Source organism: Brassica oleracea, chromosome C1 (assembly GCF_000695525.1).
Source record: "Brassica oleracea var. oleracea cultivar TO1000 chromosome C1, BOL, whole genome shotgun sequence".
Lineage (NCBI taxonomy): Eukaryota > Viridiplantae > Streptophyta > Magnoliopsida > Brassicales > Brassicaceae > Brassica > Brassica oleracea.
In genome coordinates, this window is record NC_027748.1 from 2,615,348 (window position 1) to 2,632,549 (window position 17,202).

At 37.1% G+C, this 17,202-nt stretch overlaps 3 protein-coding genes and 1 non-coding gene across 6 annotated transcripts; 1 reads left to right on the plus strand and 3 right to left on the minus strand.

Moving 5' to 3' along the window:
• Positions 1-218: 218 nt before the first annotated feature.
• Positions 219-4,589, minus strand: LOC106303556 (probable E3 ubiquitin ligase SUD1). 2 transcript variants are annotated; one of them, XM_013739824.1, is made up of 9 exons: positions 4,245-4,589; positions 3,417-4,100; positions 2,584-3,339; positions 2,279-2,490; positions 1,842-2,201; positions 1,577-1,737; positions 1,327-1,490; positions 1,082-1,228; positions 219-998 (listed from the first exon to the last, which is right to left on the minus strand). In XM_013739824.1, the coding sequence occupies exons 1-9, from the start codon at positions 4,587-4,589 to the stop codon at positions 501-503; spliced, it is 3,327 nt and encodes a 1,108-aa protein (XP_013595278.1). In that variant the 3' UTR covers positions 219-500. The 2 variants fall into 2 exon arrangements, with proteins under 2 accessions (XP_013595278.1, XP_013595286.1); XM_013739832.1 differs by having other exon boundaries at positions 501-998; positions 1,577-1,734.
• A 918-nt stretch (positions 4,590-5,507) lies between these two features.
• On the minus strand, positions 5,508-11,794 carry LOC106303543 (DEMETER-like protein 3). Of its 2 annotated transcripts, XM_013739813.1 has the most exons (23): positions 11,659-11,794; positions 11,233-11,470; positions 11,074-11,163; positions 10,377-10,913; positions 10,210-10,269; positions 10,030-10,095; positions 9,800-9,907; positions 9,016-9,342; positions 8,845-8,935; positions 8,362-8,773; positions 8,204-8,283; positions 8,043-8,127; positions 7,869-7,960; positions 7,729-7,797; positions 7,603-7,639; positions 7,444-7,526; positions 6,660-7,154; positions 6,553-6,589; positions 6,414-6,471; positions 6,198-6,334; positions 6,045-6,110; positions 5,830-5,983; positions 5,508-5,746 (listed from the first exon to the last, which is right to left on the minus strand). In XM_013739813.1, the coding sequence occupies exons 2-23, from the start codon at positions 11,459-11,461 to the stop codon at positions 5,637-5,639; spliced, it is 3,423 nt and encodes a 1,140-aa protein (XP_013595267.1). In that variant the 5' UTR covers positions 11,462-11,470; positions 11,659-11,794; the 3' UTR covers positions 5,508-5,636. The 2 variants fall into 2 exon arrangements, with proteins under 2 accessions (XP_013595267.1, XP_013595261.1); XM_013739807.1 differs by having other exon boundaries at positions 11,074-11,470.
• Positions 11,795-12,693: 899 nt separating this feature from the next.
• Positions 12,694-12,766, minus strand: TRNAR-UCU. Its single transcript has one exon. It is a non-coding gene; the product is annotated as a tRNA-Arg (tRNA).
• A 109-nt stretch (positions 12,767-12,875) lies between these two features.
• Positions 12,876-15,115, plus strand: LOC106324795 (protein DJ-1 homolog C). Its single transcript, XM_013762781.1, has 8 exons — positions 12,876-13,175; positions 13,264-13,464; positions 13,540-13,689; positions 13,759-13,938; positions 14,027-14,104; positions 14,238-14,438; positions 14,530-14,667; positions 14,736-15,115. Exons 1-8 carry the CDS (start codon positions 12,969-12,971, stop codon positions 14,961-14,963), a joined length of 1,383 nt encoding a protein of 460 aa, XP_013618235.1. The 5' UTR covers positions 12,876-12,968; the 3' UTR covers positions 14,964-15,115.
• Positions 15,116-17,202: the final 2,087 nt, after the last annotated feature.

Consider the following 17,202-nt stretch of genomic DNA (forward strand, 5'->3'; position numbering starts at 1 on the left):
TTGGAATATCTGTTTCGTGCTTAACAAACCGTTGTTTATGGCTTAGAGTTACATGTTGCACTAATAATATAAAAGATGTGAGATAAAAGTGCATTACAGCAACACCACGCAAGGGTATGGACCAACAGTAATATTTCAATCGACACAATTGATTTATTTTTGTGTGCTTAAGATAACTGCTCTGACTTGTTATTAGTTAAGTGATCTCGAGCCATCCCTTGGAAAGAAAATAGAATTTGAAAAAAGCAATCGTTTTCCAAAAACATTACAAAAGAAATATGAACTAACGAAGCGTTATAAACTTATTTCTAAAGATCTTTCAGTTTTAATAACACACACAAAAAGGAGAAACGGATATATATAATTTACACATCGACAAATAAAAAATCTTTTAAAGCCAATCCCTTACGGATCAAGTAGAAGTACACAAATGTTAAACGACTCAGTGACCAGTTTCCAACGGTTGTTTGGTTCACCACCTGACACAACACTACTCTTTTCTAAGCTTCTTGTTGGATCGCACGTCTGAGCCTAAGCCCAGTATCAGCATCTCCCTCACGTCCTATCAAGACCCCACCATCTCCTCCAGCATCCTCACTGCTCTGGTTTAGGTTTTGGTTAGCCAGGGCAGCCTCCCCAAAGTTATGGAGCCTCCGACCAATGAGATAACGGTCATCACGGATGGAGTTGTGAAGGTTTCTGAACCAGACGTGGCATCTCTTTGCGCAGAAGCAAAAGAGGCTCACCGAGAGACAACCTATCCATGCGAATCTGTAGACCGCCGAGTTCACAACTAGCGGATATCCGAGCATCGGGAACACTCCTCTCGCCAGGACGTAGGGAACGCATAATGCTGTTAGAAGCTTCATCACGATAGGGAATACAATCTCTCTCAGTACCCACAACCCTTGAAGCCTCGAGAATCCATCTTCTCTTACTCTCTCAAACTTTGCTCTCCAGCTGTCATCCATTATCGGAAGCATATGATCCAACATTACCTGTCCATGGTCGTCCTTCTTTAAGTGACAAGATATATAATTATTATGCGGTAAAAAAATAGCTAACGGAAATAAATACTTACCAGTCTAGTCCAGATCTTCAAAAAGATGAGGCCAAGAGCCCAGTCTTGATACAGAAGGAAGACAGGGCTTTCATCTACTGGGACTCTCATTGGGACGATAACCAAGAGCTCAAACAGAAGTCCGATTAGTACCGGAATGATAAAAACCTGTTCAGTCACCAATTTTAAAACACAAAATCAGGAGTCAAATGAGCTTGGAGCATCTCAAAATTCTGAATAGAAAATAACAGCACAAAACCACTTACCCATATGGCTAATAGTACCGAGCTCTTGAAGACAATCCCACACCATTTCCATATTTGGTTAAGCAAGACTGAAGTCCTCCTCGACTTGACATGCTCGATAGCATACCTTCCCCCAGATATGGCAGTCCAAAAGGCATATGTGCCAATAACGAAAGCATACAAATCTACAGATTTAGGAGAAGATTCTGTTAAAATTGGTGTATCCTTTTGAAAGAACGAAGCACAAGATCAAATTTAAACACAAATTTACCATTGCATTTGATGCCATGCGTTATTGGGAGAACTGGGATGGCACTAAACAGAGCACGTCCGAGTGAAACTGGTACAACTATCAATGCTGAATTGAAGAGAAGAAGAGTAACCCATGCATAGAGTAGTAGAAGGATTATCCGGATCACAAAGTTGTACCTGCTAAAAACATGACGTTCATTTCAGAATCTTCTATATATACCAAGCATGTGAAAATTCCAAACATCAAGAAAAACTTTAATGCCATTCTAACGCAAGGAACTTACTCTGTATCAGATTGTTCTTCATCATCTTCATATTCCTCACCGGCGTTGACATTACCAGCACGGAGGAGATTTCTGTTAGGGTCATCAGCTGCTGGAAGCGCAGCTATGGCCCTGTCAGGTCCACCGACCTGTGCTCTGTTCTGCCTTCCTGGTTCACCAATTCCATTGTCCTGACCAACGTTGTCCTCTGGTCTTGGTAAGAGGAAGTCTGTCAAACCAAGGGCCCAACCGACGGCGGTGAACCAGCAGCGTAGAAGGGACTTGATTGTGGTCCGAAGTCTGAAATGCTCGATGATAAATGGTATGCATATTTGAAACAGAAGCATGTCGGCCGGAATCTCAGTGAATGGGTCGGATACACTGCATATATCCAAAGTTAGTAAAGACTTAAACAAACACAAGATCTCCAAAAACGAAGATAAGCAAATATCACTTACGATATGTCGAGCGGGAAGATTGAAGGAGCCATCCGGATAGCTAGCTTGACTGGTAAAAATACCAGCATGACAATCAAACTGCCGTAGACTGCAACAGATAACAGAACCCTCCGAGCATGCTTGTGTACTGGATCATCAATCAAATCTCGGAATGGATTATAATTAGGATCTGCGGGATCACGAAGGAAATACAAGACTCCAGGGCGAAGAACCTGCAATATATACAAGAGTAGAAAACAATATTAGATAGCAGAAGAGATAAACCTCTTTCTAGAATAAAATTGTGACCAAGGAAAACACAGTACCCCTCGAAGAAGGCTAACGAAGATGCTTATTTGCAGCATGTACATGATTCCAACAACCCAGTGAACAAGCGAGCTTGCCAGTGGAGAAATTGATAGAAACTGTACTCTGTGAGACATTGTTTTACCAAACATCCTAACTGTGCAAACATCTAGCCACCACCCACACATCAGTGGGAAGACTCCAAGCTCGATGACCAAAAGGAAGGCAACTTTAATCATAGTCATCAGATGCCTCATCGCTGCCAAGAATTGTCTAAGGAGGGATGGTACGGCTTCTACCATAGAAGCGATACCATAAAATCTCCCAACAGTCAGTGGCTCACCCTTGGCATAACGAATCAGTGCAATGATCCCGAGGTAAAGGAAAACCAGAAAGACTATAAACATGTACCCAACAGTCAGGGTGGTAACATCAGATAGCTTCGATGATCCTGTTACAGAACCTTTTAAGAGATCAGCAGCGACAGATAGAGTACTGTTTGCCCCGTTCAGTTCACTTCCGTTGACTTTCACCATCTCTGAGAGCTGACCAAGCAGTCCATTTTCTTGGCCCTCGTTAGTCAAATTTGAGACAGAAGTCAACGCACTCTTCAGAGTTGTATTTTCCAATGCTGAATCTATAAAATGCATTGATGCGGTCAGGGCAGGTCCTCTAGCAGCAGCGAAAAGCCACGACAGATGATACAATATAACCCGTCCTAAAGTGAAGGGCACAAAGATCACAACACCAAGGAATATCATATTGCTTGCCAGAACCTGAAAAAAAATGAAGATTTTAATGTGAGGCAAAGACAAGAAAAATAAATCCACAGGAGGAGAAACATTCAACTTACAGTAAAGGCATTCTCAACCAAATGAAACACCGGACCCTGCATTCCAACCAGCTCATCAAACGGAACATCTTCAGCACCATCAGCATCGTCCAAACCATCAAACATTTGTTCAACCTGAGCCTCGAGACGAGCTGCTTGTATATCCAACCTCGCCAGAACATTTTCAGGATTCCTTCTATTGACCTGACCAACACCAGCACCCTGATCTCCAGCATCTTCAACATTCCCCTCTCCAGCAAGGTTCCTATTACCCTGTCCAGCAGGTCTTCTCGCAGCACGAACACCGTTCCTCTCCCCTTCATCTTCTCTCTCATCTTGTCCTCCCAGCTCCCGCAAATGCCTAAAGTAATCCCTCAAAGAAGTCGCCCCGAGGAAAATGAAGACAATACTCGCCGAGAGCAAGAACCCGTGCAAACAGTCGGTGAGAATCACTGTGGTGGAGATGTGGCTTAAGAACAGCCTCTGAGCTTCCCCAAAGCTCCTCACAAAAGCCAACCGCCATATCCAAAACGTAATAAAGGGAATGGTGAGAAGCCACACAGAAAGCACGAAACTCAACCGGAGAAAGAACTGCAACACGTGGCAAGCTTTCATCGCAATCCCAACTACAAACTCCTGGAAAGGGAGCCTCGTTGGAGCATTCTCAGCGTACACTGGCGAGAACGAAAACGGATGCTTACAAACCTGCAAAGATTAAAATCAAGATTCAATCACGCAATTGAAATCATATCAATCATGAACCCTAAGCTTTTAATTAGATTATCTTAAAATTCTGCAAAATCAAATCAAGAACCCTAAATAATCAATTTATAAACAACCAAACGAGACCTCGCATTGACGAGCGTTGCTATGATTAAGCCACTGAAGGAGGCAATCCTGATGCACGAACTTGATGCTCCCGCTGCAAGCGCACGGATACCGAAGCGGATTATCCGCTTCCCCTGGGTTTCTGCAGATCCTGCAAACGTCCTCCTCGTCTTCGTCATCATCAACGTATCTGGAAGCTGTGGCCGTCGCAGACGCGGGATCCACGGCGGAGAAGGCGGTGGGAGAGGTCTGGCTCGAAGCGGAGAGGGAGGAGGACGAGGGAGAAGATACCGACGATTCCGATGCGGCCTCGGCCGCCGCGCCAGAGATGGAAAGCGATTCGGATTCAGCAGAGGAAATCTCCATGGAGAAATCCGAGCTTGGGTTGACGAAGGGCTCACAGGTGGTTGTGGTGCCGGCGGGTGATTTGGGGGAAACGAGTCGACTCGGTGAGTCTTATGGGAAACGACGAAGGCCACCGAGGGAGATTGATTGGTTTTATATGGATGGACTAGACCGGGACCTGTAAACCGGGTGATTTGACGGAATTGACCTTCCCTCTTGTTTAATTATCAACGGTTTTTGTCGGTTACGCGTCTTTAGCATTTGGATTTGGGCTGAAGAAAGAAACATAAAGCCCATAGTAGTTTAGGCCCAAAACTGATCGGTGGAGAGAAGAGGAGGCATGGATTCGCTGTTCACTCCTTTCTCTGCTCTCCTTTGCGCCATTTCAGAGCTAGTCTCTCGTGCTGTTCTTATGGTAAGCTCGTTGTACTCTATAAGTTTCTAACTTCGATGTGATAGATTGTATAGATGCTGAAATGGTCGATTGTTTGAGCTTGAGCTTTGTATTTTCAAATGAAGGGACTTTTTAATTAATCTTGGTGGAGACAACAATTAGTAGTGTAATATATCTCCAAATGCATATTCAGAACAGAATGTATATTACATGTTGTTGAAGTTATTTGGATTTTCTTGAATTTAACTTTTTGCATCCAAGAACAGAATGTATATTACATGTTGTTGAAGTTTGTAGGAGTCGTGTCCGGCTTATATCATCATCTCATTCTAGTGCTGTTTTTTTCAAAGATGATTTATTACTCTTATTGTTGTGTAACCAGGTTTTTATTTCCATGAGAAGCAATTTACAGCGTCTGATATCAAGAAAGGCAAAGACCCAATCCAAAGTTGCTTTGGATGTTGCAGCTTTCTCTCTTGGATTTGTCACCTATTGAAAGATCGTGGTATGTTTTTTCTATATCCTATTGCTGAATGGTATGAAGATGAACTTATCTAACTTCATTTTGAACAAAATATATGAGATGAAAAGAAAAACTTGTTTACTACTTAAAAAGAGTTTTTTCAACCTCTTTGATAACTAAAGAAAATACTAATAATAAAGAAACAAATCGATCAGTCTCTCATGTGCTTTTCTCCTCTCTCATCGGGTGGGGTGTGTAGTCTGCGGACGAGTCCTTCTGGAGTTCGTTGCTTTCTATCAAATCCTCTCATGCATACAAATCCTGCACATCACACCATCATATTGTTATTCATATATTTCAACTTAATAATTAAATAAAACTCGAAACTAGACAACGTTTGTTACCAGTCCAAAAACATAGTCGAGTTCTTGTTTCGTCTAACATCCGAAAAATGGATGTCACTGATGAACCACAATATAGCGCACGCTTCTCCAACCCATTACATAACTCTCTAGAAAACACAATAGGTTCTAAACTCGTCTCATGATCTGCAAAAACCTGGAAAAAAAAAGTTTTCAGTTCAGTGAAAACCAATACAATGCAGAAAAAATAAACTTACCTCATTGGTTTGAAAGTATGTGCCATTAAGTGGGAAACCACCTTGCATTGCTGTTCTACAAGGGATCTGTTCAATTTGCATTGATCCATGTAAGTTCAAGTCAATAGAGTTATTAGAAATTTAGAATGATAAGTCTTTTAATTCAGTTTTTACCAGAATTGTTCCACGGTAAGTGTTTGAACTTTCTTCTCGTATATTCCAACAATAAGAACAAGTCTTAATCACGCAGAGGTTTGTTCCATCTGAGTCACATTTCTTCTTTGGTGGCATGAACGAGTTTGACGTTTCACCTAGAAAAAAAAAATCGAATGAAAAATTAGTTTATGCTTATGTGAATGATGATAAAAGTTTTTTGTGTGTTTACCATACCTGGTTGCCAAAGGGCAAGAAGATATGGACTAGGATCATCACATTCTCTTCTCTCAAACTATAATACATAACAAAATCATATTAATATTCTAACAGATCATACAAAAGTGATGCCAATCTTTAGTATATATATACTTACATCATTGAGGATCTCATGGTTATCAGGAAGCACATATCTGCAAAACAAAGTAGATTATATATTCCCATAATATGATAATCTTGCAAAAGTAGATAAACAATACTTACACCACATGTTCAGTTCTTAATCTGTCATAGTACTTTGTTTTACGAGGCAACTTCATTGGAATGCATGCATTCTCCTGGGTCATTACTGCTAATGCTTTTGAAATCTCATCATCAGAACCGTTGAGAATCGTTCCAATTTTCTTAAATACATCCACTACGTTTTTCTTCAGTGCATCAATGTCGATATTGATTCCAGGAATTGCAGCATTAGACCGACAAGAACTTCTGCAAGGAGTGTCTTCAATGTCTGGCAACTCTGGAATTTCTCTAGCTGGAGAAGAGGGGAACTCAACTATTGGCTCACAACAGTTAGTTTGATTACTGCATTCAGTGGAAACACATTCTTCAATCGAGTTTATCTTTGATGTCATCTTTGCATCGTTATCATGACAATATGAAGTTTGTGATTCTTGGGACTCTTGGAACTCTTGTGACTCTTGGGACTCTTGGAACTCTTGTGTCTTCTCTTCAGGACCCTCGAGAAGAACTTTGGAACTGAAAGAGAAAAAAACTGGCAAGTCAACGTCTGTTAAAATAATTTTTCTTTGGTTATATGGTTGCCTTTTGAGAACTAGAAACGGTTTAAAGAGAGCTTTGTTTTGCTTGCAAAATTATGTGTAATTATATATGTAACTAACAAATGAGACTTTTCAAGTTTGTTATTGTCAAGTAAATTAAATAAACTAACATATTTCTTCTTTTTGTGTACACAGGCAATGGTAAAGAGACATGCAATGATACTCGTATTAAAGTGCATCCTAATGTATAGAAGAAAGAGTGTAACCTGACGTATGCACTTGCAAAATATTTGCATTCTGATTTCATCGGACATGCATTACAATTAGGAATAACCTTCGTACAGAAGACCTGTGGTTTACAAGATTTAATCCAAATGAGTACTGATATGTATTTAACTGAAAAATATCATAATGAAAAGGTGCACCTTTCCAAATGTTATCATCTGATAATGTAACTCGTACCTATAAGAATAAAAGTACTAAGATAATCAATACATGTCTATATATGATATCATAAATGATTAGTTTGTTAAAAATAATATTAAACTTACAGTGTTTCTTGAGGTAGTTTACATAGTCGTGGCCAAAGATATTTTTGAATTGAATCCATTGAAGGATACCTAATTGAAAAAGAGTAAAGTGTTAATTGCTTATATTTCTAATTTCTTTAGCAAAAAAAGTAATACTTAACTGAAATAATTGATGCAACTGAACACCATCTGGCAAAGGTTCAAGAGGAACCCAACCAAGACGAACTGCTATACGTCCAACATTTGTATCAACCTATACACATCCAAGAGATAATGATCGTTAAAAGATAACAAATAGATTATAGATATGAATTTTTAATAATTTTATTTCGTACCGGAAAAGCTGAATGTTTAAGTCCTAAAAGTCGCACGCACTCAGCACTCTTTAGCCCTATTCCTTCTATCTCCAATAGATATCTCCTGATAATACAAAAGTTTTAGTGACTTTTTCCAATATAAAGCTTAAATAACATTAAATAAATCAACACAAACATACTTCACTAAGTCGGAAGGAGCATCTCGAAGCCATTCAAGATCCACGATTCCATTTTGTTTTGCTTCGTCGTTGAGAAATTTCTTTAGAAAAAAAAAAAGACATTTTAGTATCTGTAAAATAATATATCACCAAGGTTTTAAACAAAAATAGTTTCTTACCAAGATTTTTCTTGCAAGACCATTATGTTGTCCTCGTTTCATGATGGTGTCAGCAAGAACTTGTTGATCAGATAACCTTACAGCATTCCAATCAACAGTGTCCATATGTATTGTATCCCTAAATCCTTCTTTTGTGTAGATTTTTCTCAAACTCTCCCAATCAACACTCTCATCTTCCATGATACCTGTTTTTTTGTTTTTTCTTTTTGCATCTTTCTCATGCTCTAAATTTTCTTGTAAGGAGACAGATCCGAGTGAGTTTTTAGCATCATCGTTCCCATTCTGAATTGGTCTTTGACCATCACCAACTAAGTTATTAACTTCTTGAGGTTCCTCGATGAAATATGCTAAGCTTTCCAAACTTTCTTTTGCATCCACCGGAAATTTTGCAGCAACACTCATGAAAGCATTGCTGTAGAAAATAGTTGTTAGAGCAAAAAAAATATTTCATATCAAAGTTTTGTAAATTGATTCAGATTTTACCTTGAAAGGTAGTCGGAAACATTTTGTGTCAAAAATACTCCAACCACTGAATCAACAACCGAACCTTTCCATTGTTTAAATTTCCTATTGCCTACAAGATAGAACCACTAACATAATTAAATGCACAAATTTTTTTGCTAACAAAATATCTTACAAATAATAACATTGTACCTTGTAGAAGATGCATCCGGTTGATGAAAAGTTCTATCCGGCTTTGAAAGATCTCTCGTTCTCCTTTCCACTTGGACTCTGTATTTTCCTCATTGGAATATGAACGATGTGGAAGATCGTTTTCCATTAATAACTCCCACTCTTTAATGGTTTCAGGATCAAGATTCACTTTTGCAATAACCAATTTTTTCTTTGCCTTGCCCAAAGTTGTTACTCTTCGATTGATATTCAATTTCTCCATCTCCTTGATTAACTTGGCAACACCTTTAGTAGCCTTTTTAATAGACTGTTCAGGCCTTATGTTAGTAACAGATTTCATAAGTATATCTGCAAAAACAAAAACAAAACAATTAATAATGTGTAACCAAATCAACCACGCTATATATTAGTGTATCTAGAGAAGAAATCCGCAATTAATATCTTAGTAATTTATAATGTATCTGCATTAAGATATGGTGGTCTGCAACGCAATTAATATGTTGAACCCTATTATTATTATTTATCCTAGATACAATTATTCTTTAAATGTTCAATTGTTTTATACCTATACATGTTACTACTGTATGATAGTTGTAGAGGTGAATCTAGTGATGGTGTTCATAGTTAACTACTTCTTCTAATATGTAGTAAATTTATAAAACAAATCAAAGTTTAAATCAAAAGTGATAGCTACTTGCAAGATTTTTATGATTTTTTCTCCTGTAATTTGAAATATAAAACTGGTTTCCGTGTAATGAAACATCAAAATTATTTTTCTTATAAATCAAAATAAAAATATGGTTACCTTCTTTGTGTAATGGAACATCGGCTAGTGATGGAAGATTGTGTTCCCTTTGATAATTTAATTGTAGAGTTAGATTATTCATAACTTTCTTTTCTTCAGTGTGTAAATCTGTAAAATTGATTATGTTATGAGTACATATGTAAAAACAATATATACATAATATAACTAGATATAGTAGAGAAAATATCAGACTTTATGAATATATAATAAATTGTATAAACACCCATTACCTTTAGTCTGAACAGAAGCATCTTGACGTCTAATTTTCTTAGCCTTTTTCAAGTGTTCATTCGAGCCTACACAACAACAACAAAAAATCATATAATTGATATTGCAAAATTATTATCATCTATTCTTTTCTAAGAACTTAAACAAACACTTCAAAACATTATCAAAGATAAAAGTTTTACCATCTGTTATTTTCTGGTTAGAATGCATCAAACTCAGCTTTGGTGCCATATTTTTTATATCTGTCCGAAATATATAGATAATCAAATTAAATACAACATCAACAAATAATTAGATAGGTATATAATAAAAATACTTCAACAAAGAATAAAGAAAAATAGTTGATTACCTATATCATCTGGATGAATTTCTACCAATGACAAAGTTTCTTCTATGCATTCATAAGATAGAGCAATCATAGTCCACCTGGTCATATTTTTCTTTCGACTAGACCTTTTTGATTGCTTTTTCCAGATGGGCATAGGAAATGAGATTGGTGATATCAACACATGAAAATCAATCCTGCGAAGTGTGGTCATCCTCCTTTTGCCTTTTGGAAAACTAGGCCAAACACTTCTACTGAGTTCAAGACAACCAGAAATACCTTCTTCATCAAACGGCAACGTTCGAGCAACATTCTTTTTCGCCTTGTTTTTTCTTCTCTTTGGAGAACTCTGCTTTTCTGGAGTTTGAAGCTCAACTACATACTCATCTTCATCGCATTTCTGCTTTTTACTCCTTTTATTAGATATAGTTCTCATTTGAAGATTGGTGGGATTCCTTGGTTTCTTGCCATCTTCCATAATCATTGGCCTATGGAATCTCTTTTTGGATATCTTTTCAGAATATTTCTTCTTTCTTTCTCCATTAACATGTTGTGAATCATCTTTCCACCAAGTAAAACAATCACAAACAAGATCAATACATGACAATTTGTAGCTACCTAAAAAATTTCTAATATATAGTGTTATTGAAAACTATCATTGTTTGATAGTTGCGATGTTTGTGCTAACTGCTAACTATATTTTTCTTAGTAGATTTTTTACCTTGAAGAACTGTTGACTTGGCATTTTTCTCTTCAGTTTCTTCTTTAGAGTTTTTCTTCCCATGTGTGCCATCAAGACTTTGTATATCGACTTGTACCAACAAATTAAATAAAAGCGTGGTACTATAGATAATAACATCAGTTTGAATTAAATATTTACCTTTAAAAGTTTCTGGCTCTTCACTCTTTTTCACAGACTCCTCTTTAGTTGTATTGTTTGTGTTGAAATCTGAAGAACCAGAACTTGCAGAGTCATCCATGTTTTGTAACTTATTGAGCAGCTTAGGAGGCTTTCGTCGAACATAGAATTTCAGTGGCGGTTCAGGCTTAACCGGTGTTCCTTGAACAACCAAACCGGAAATTTTGTCTAGATCTTTTGGCTTCTCCATTGTTGTCTCCTGTGACATATACATTGATTAGAAAACCTTTATAGACATCAACTCAATTTAATTTAACTAATTCTGGGTGAGATACAAAGAACTAGATAGTTTCTTACAAAAAAAAGAAAAAATTGACCCAAAAATAAGATTTTGAACTTTATGAGGAACGATCGTATATGGAGAACTAGAGGCGGAATTAAACTTACAGAATATAGTTGATGTATACTCTGAGGCCAGAGAGAGACAGAAGGACTTCGAGAAGAATAGTATATCTGAAGCACACACGATTACCCTCAACTTCAGAGAAAACCTTCGGGGAAAAAAGCAAATAATATGAAAATAAGAAAACACGATCTCTTATATTCCTGTAGAGAAAAAATGGTTATTTTCCTTTTTCAAATTTGAGGGTTGTTTTTAAATATTTTGATGACGAGATGTTTTAGATAATTATGCTAAATATTTCCGAAAAAAAAAACAGAATATTCAAAATTATCATGGATTTTTATCAGTTTGAAAAAAAAAATATTTAAAATATGAAGAGATTTTCCTATATTCTCGTGGTTTATCTATTTTTCAAGAAAATCTATCAATTTTTGAAATGTAACGCTTAGTTTATTTCGAAAATATACTAAACAAAAAAAAAATTCAGCAGCTACTTTTGTTCACTGGGTTTGGTTAGTATTAGGGGCCTCCAGGTTATTTTATTTGTAGGTTCCTCTAGTAGAAAATATTATGGACTTTTGTCTATTAGTTATTTAGTTATGCATAAGTTCATGTCTTTTTAGAAAACTTAATGATTTATATTTTATTTTAGATGTTGTACATAATATAGTGAAACCCAAACAAAACAAACATTATTACTTTGTTCACATAGAAAGCAAAACACAAAGAAGGACAATGGTCAATGGAGAGTAACGAAAGACATAAGGGTGGTTGGTGAAAATGCACACTCAGCATTGTGATATCAATCAATTGATTCGACAGACAGATAGTGTCTCCATCACCAACAGGGAGCATACAGATCTCGATCCTAGGGTCAGCAGCAAGGGCTGGTGTAGCTCACAAGATCGGCTTCAGGGAAGGTCCTGCTCTTCCTCTTCTTGATGAACTCGGGCCAAAGACAGTTTAAGGTTGAGCTAATCATTTCAATAAGCATATTTGTACTCATTTAGTTTATACATTTAACTCAAAAAATGCACGAATTTTTTTGTTGTCAAAAAAAATATATATAAAGTAAGGAACACGCCCGGTGGGACTCGAACCCACAATCGTCTGATTAGAAGTCAGACGCCTTATCCATTGGGCCACGGGCGCCTTGTTGCTATTGCAAACCAAATAAGATACTTTTTCTAAAGTTTCGAAGGTAAACGAACTGTCAACACGGCGATGATACGACCGCGTTTCATTCGTCTTCTTCGCTTTACTTCGAGAACTGTAGAGTTAATAGATAAGACGCTCTCTCTCTCTCTAGCTGCATTAGCAAACGTCACTGTGCTCTTTAAGATCTTCGCTTTCGATGATATCTTCGCTGAGTCCAACTCTAACAGAGCCAAGACTCATCTCTTCGATGTGCTCTATCTCAGCGACTGTTGCTCCTCCGAGTTTGCATTCAATCTCTCTGATTCATTCACCAATGAAACAAAGGAAAGCCCAAAGCTTAAGACTCAGAGCTTCTTTAGCGTCGTTAAGTATCGATGTTGGCGTCGTGCCAATTCCCAAAAAGGTTTCTCCTTTACACCTTCTCAGAATCTAAAGCTCCCACCTTTATTTACCTAGAGAGAGATAAAAATTGATAAACCACGTTTATATAGGTGCTTGTTCCGATTGGATACGGTACGGAGGAGATAGAAGCTGTAGTCTTAGTCGATGTTCTACGGCGAGCTGGTGCTGATGTCACTCTTGCCTCCGTGGAGCAGAAGCTAGAAGTTGAAGGCTCATCAGGGACCAAGCTGCTTGCTGATGTCTTAATCTCGAAATGTGCTGAACAAGTTTTTGATCTAGTGGCTTTGCCGGTAAGTTAATTAGACATCACAGAACATCTCCTGCTTGTTCTGCTTTTGGCTGATTTATTATCAAATTGTGGAAAGGGAGGCATGCCTGGTGCTGTTAGGTTAAGAGACTGTGGAGTTTTGGAGAAGATCATGAAGAGACAAGCTGAAGAGAAGCGGTTGTACGGAGCTATCTCCATGGCTCCGGCTATGACTCTTCTTCCATGGGGGCTTTTGACTAGAAAGAAGGTATAAAAGCTTAAGGAATGGATTTGTATTATCAGATTGTAACTAATCACTTTGATTTCATTGTGCAAGACAACAGGACATCCTGCTTTTTTCGGGAAGCTGCCTACGTTTTGGGCTGTTAAGACAAACATTCAGGTCTCAGGGGAGCTTACGACTAGCCGTGGACCAGGCACTTCTTTTCAGTTTGCTCTTTCCTTGGCTAACCAGCTCTTTGGAGAGACCACAGCCCAATCTGTTGGAGAGCTTCTGGTCTTTATCTTTATTCACTTGTTTTGGATCGTTCTTTTCTTTATCCATCTTGATATGTAACATTCTTCTTTTCTAATCATTTCTCTAGCTTCTACGCGATGGTTACCAGAATCCTAAGATTGAAGAGGTGAATAGCATTGACTGGTCTCTAAACCACACACCTCGTGTAAGTCAGCATGAAGCTATAACCAATTCCCTCTTCTTTCACGCTCATTTAAATACGACAGCTTAGAAAGTTGGCTGGTTCTTGTAGATTATGTGAAAATGTTTTAATGGTGTAAATAAATATTTAAATTCAGGTTCTTATGCCGGTAGCTAATGGATCTGAAGAGGTTGAAGTGGTCACAATTGCAGATGTTCTTAGAAGAGCCAAAGTAGATGTCACTGTTGCATCGGTTGAAAGATCTTTGCGGATTACGGCTTCACGAGGCACTAAAATTGTTACTGACAAATTGATTGGTGAAGCTGCTGAATCAGCATATGATCTAATCCTTCTTCCTGTAAGACATCAAGATCATTAGAGCTATATACTGATGTTTTATTACATGGTGAGTTAACTTTTGATGTCTTTCTATTGATGGGATTATCTAGGGAGGCCATGCTGGCTCAGAACGTCTACAGAAGTCCAAAGTTATCAAGAAGCTACTCAAAGAACAACAAGAAGCTGGGCGAATATATGGAGCTACTAACTCTTCATCTACTGTCCTGCATAAGCATGGTTTACTCAAGGTGAATTTAAGATTTTTTTTTGTTCTAGATATGAGCAAACACTGTACACCATTTGGATTATGTTGCAGGAGAAGAGAACAGCTGTGTACGTTTCAGACACAGATGGGCCTGCAAGTGACCAAATGATCGAAGGAGCTGAAGTTGTTATAGATGGAAACGTGATTACAAGTTTGGGGCTCGCAACTGTTACTAATTTCTCTCTAGCTATAGTTAGTAAGCTGTTTGGACATGGTAGAGCAAGAAGTGTCTCAGAAGGGCTTGTGCATGAGTATAGAGGGAATTTGAAAGCATCTTGATCAAGATACACAGTAAGAAGATGTCTCCTCCTGCTGATCCTGAATCTCGAGTGTATCTACCAGAAATTTTGCAATTTATGTTAGTTTTGTATAAGATTTTGTATTACCAGTTTGAGATTACAACATGATTGATTCTAAACTTGAATACAACATCCAAAATAATATTTACATAGTTAACATTTGAAAACCAAAATATCCGGGTTAACCCTTAGTATTGTTAAAACAATTTAATTCAACAACTGGAATCAAATACTGTTTGAATCAAATTGCAACCTATAGAAAAGGTCAATATACTTTAAAGAAAAAGAATTTTGTAAGGTATTATTATCAAGTGCTCATTATTATTCACCAACCAGATACAAAAAAGTGGTGGGGCACATCGTCGAACCCTAATTCTCGATATTTTTTCTTAAAGGATTGCATTGAAAACGAGATTTGAGATGCACTATTAAGATCTCCCTAATGTTTCTCTATTAATTTTTCAGTTTTCTTTTTTGATGGCTGTATTTTTCTTATCCAATAACATATTTTTTACTTACGTAGATAATTTACATCATATATTAGAACTTGGTCCAACCATTGGTAAAAAGCCAAATTGGTGTCTGATCCGGTTTTCTAATTTTAAAGATGCCCAGTTTGGACTCTAAAACAGTAGATCGTCTCCTACCATGGAATATAGTTATATAATTAGTGTTTAGAGAAAATGAGACCTATCTTAGATGCACTATTAAAATCTCCCTAATGTTTCTCTATTTTTCAGTTTAGTTTTTTGATGGCTATATTTTTCGTATCCAATAACATATTTTTTATTTAGGTAGATAGTTTCCATCATATAATAGAATTTTCTCCAACCATTGGGCAAAATCTCTGCAATTTTAGGGTTTATGGTTAATTTTTTGTTGTTGAATATCTACAGCTGTCTAAGACTACCTTAGGGTTCAAGAATGAAGGAAATACATGTTATGTAAACAATGTGGGGAAGATGCAAGTAACATGCCATGCGATTTTGTAAAGCGTCTCAGATTTTGGAGGGGTAACTTTGAGGAAGATAGAGAAGAAGATGCTCATGAGTTCCTCATCCAGCTGATTTATGCATGTCCTTCTGAAGATATTTTGGTGGTGTTGAGAACCAACACTATAAATGTTCAGCATGTCAATGTGAATCTGATAATGAGGTGTACTTTAACCATGTTGGTCTTCCTATAGCAAGCACACTGGTGGAAGCAATGGAAAAAAAAACTTTGAGAAGGAGCTTGTATGCTTTGAATGTCAAAGGTAAGCTATACCACATATGATTATTTTTATTTTTTTTATAAAAAAAATGTTCCATTTTTAGTTGTAGGAGAAACAAAGACAAAGATATGTAGAACTCAATTCTAGTAGCACCTGAGGTTCTCATTATACATCTCAAAGTAAGCTTTATATTTCTGTTAATAAATCAATTTGCAAAAAGTATTGTTGTTACTTTTTTTTTACAGAGGGTTAAGCGAGTTGGTAAGATAGATCCACACATTTTATTCAAGAATAATTTGACTCTGTCCACATTCATGACTAAACCAAACGAGGTACAAGATTTCAACTTAAATTAATGTTTGTTTTTCAAATTTACTTACTTTGTTAAAAAGGCAGGACCAACCAAAATACATGCTTTGTGGTTTTGTTGAGCATATAGGATCAGATTTTAAGACTGGGCACTATACTGCATATGTTCAGGTAGTGATTTAAATTTTTCAGCTAACTCTTATGGTTACTGATTAATTAAATGTATATACTGATTAATTAAATGTATATAGAATTCTGGTCCTGGTAAATGGTATTGTGTCAATGATTCGAACGTCTCAGACTGCAGACTGGAAGATGTTTTGAAGAGAAACTCATATATTATGTTCTTTAAGTGTTCCAATGAAAGGCCAGCTCAAATAAGATCCAAGATCACATCTCAGCTTCATGATTCCTCTTCGAAGTCGAGTATAGAGAAGGGTCGAGAGAGAAAAGAGATAGAGGAGAGTTAGTGCTGAATTAGACTGTGCTTCTGGTGATATTCTACTCAGCCTCTTTGTTTCCATGACACTGACATAAATGCATAATTAGCACTTTGCAATGTTAATTAGACATGTAAGAAAAAAGGAATGAAGTGGAACTAGAAAGCAAAAAATATCACATCACATCGATCAAGATCTTGCCTATGAGGTGGACTGTACAATATGAAATGTGAAGATAATGAATTTACCAGAGATTA

What these genes read in the sequence shown, in the direction of transcription:
- LOC106303543 (XM_013739807.1), bottom strand. Translation starts at nt 11,461, where the DNA reads ATGGAGAAGCCAAAAGATCTAGACAAAATTTCCGGTTTGGTTGTTCAA. An exon ending in TTAAGAACTGAACATGTGGT is followed by an intron (nt 6,590 to 6,659) that starts GTAAGTATTGTT and finishes TTTGTTTTGCAG; the next exon opens with ATATGTGCTTCCTGATAACC. An exon ending in CTTACCGTGGAACAATTCTG is followed by an intron (nt 6,111 to 6,197) that starts GTAAAAACTGAA and finishes CAAATTGAACAG; the next exon opens with ATCCCTTGTAGAACAGCAAT.
- LOC106324795 (XM_013762781.1), top strand. Translation starts at nt 12,969, where the DNA reads ATGATATCTTCGCTGAGTCCAACTCTAACAGAGCCAAGACTCATCTCT. An exon ending in TTGATCTAGTGGCTTTGCCG is followed by an intron (nt 13,465 to 13,539) that starts GTAAGTTAATTA and finishes AATTGTGGAAAG; the next exon opens with GGAGGCATGCCTGGTGCTGT. An exon ending in GGCTTTTGACTAGAAAGAAG is followed by an intron (nt 13,690 to 13,758) that starts GTATAAAAGCTT and finishes TCATTGTGCAAG; the next exon opens with ACAACAGGACATCCTGCTTT.
- LOC106303556 (XM_013739824.1), bottom strand. Translation starts at nt 4,589, where the DNA reads ATGGAGATTTCCTCTGCTGAATCCGAATCGCTTTCCATCTCTGGCGCG. An exon ending in GAAGAACAATCTGATACAGA is followed by an intron (nt 1,738 to 1,841) that starts GTAAGTTCCTTG and finishes TCATGTTTTTAG; the next exon opens with CAGGTACAACTTTGTGATCC. An exon ending in CGGTACTATTAGCCATATGG is followed by an intron (nt 1,229 to 1,326) that starts GTAAGTGGTTTT and finishes GTGACTGAACAG; the next exon opens with GTTTTTATCATTCCGGTACT.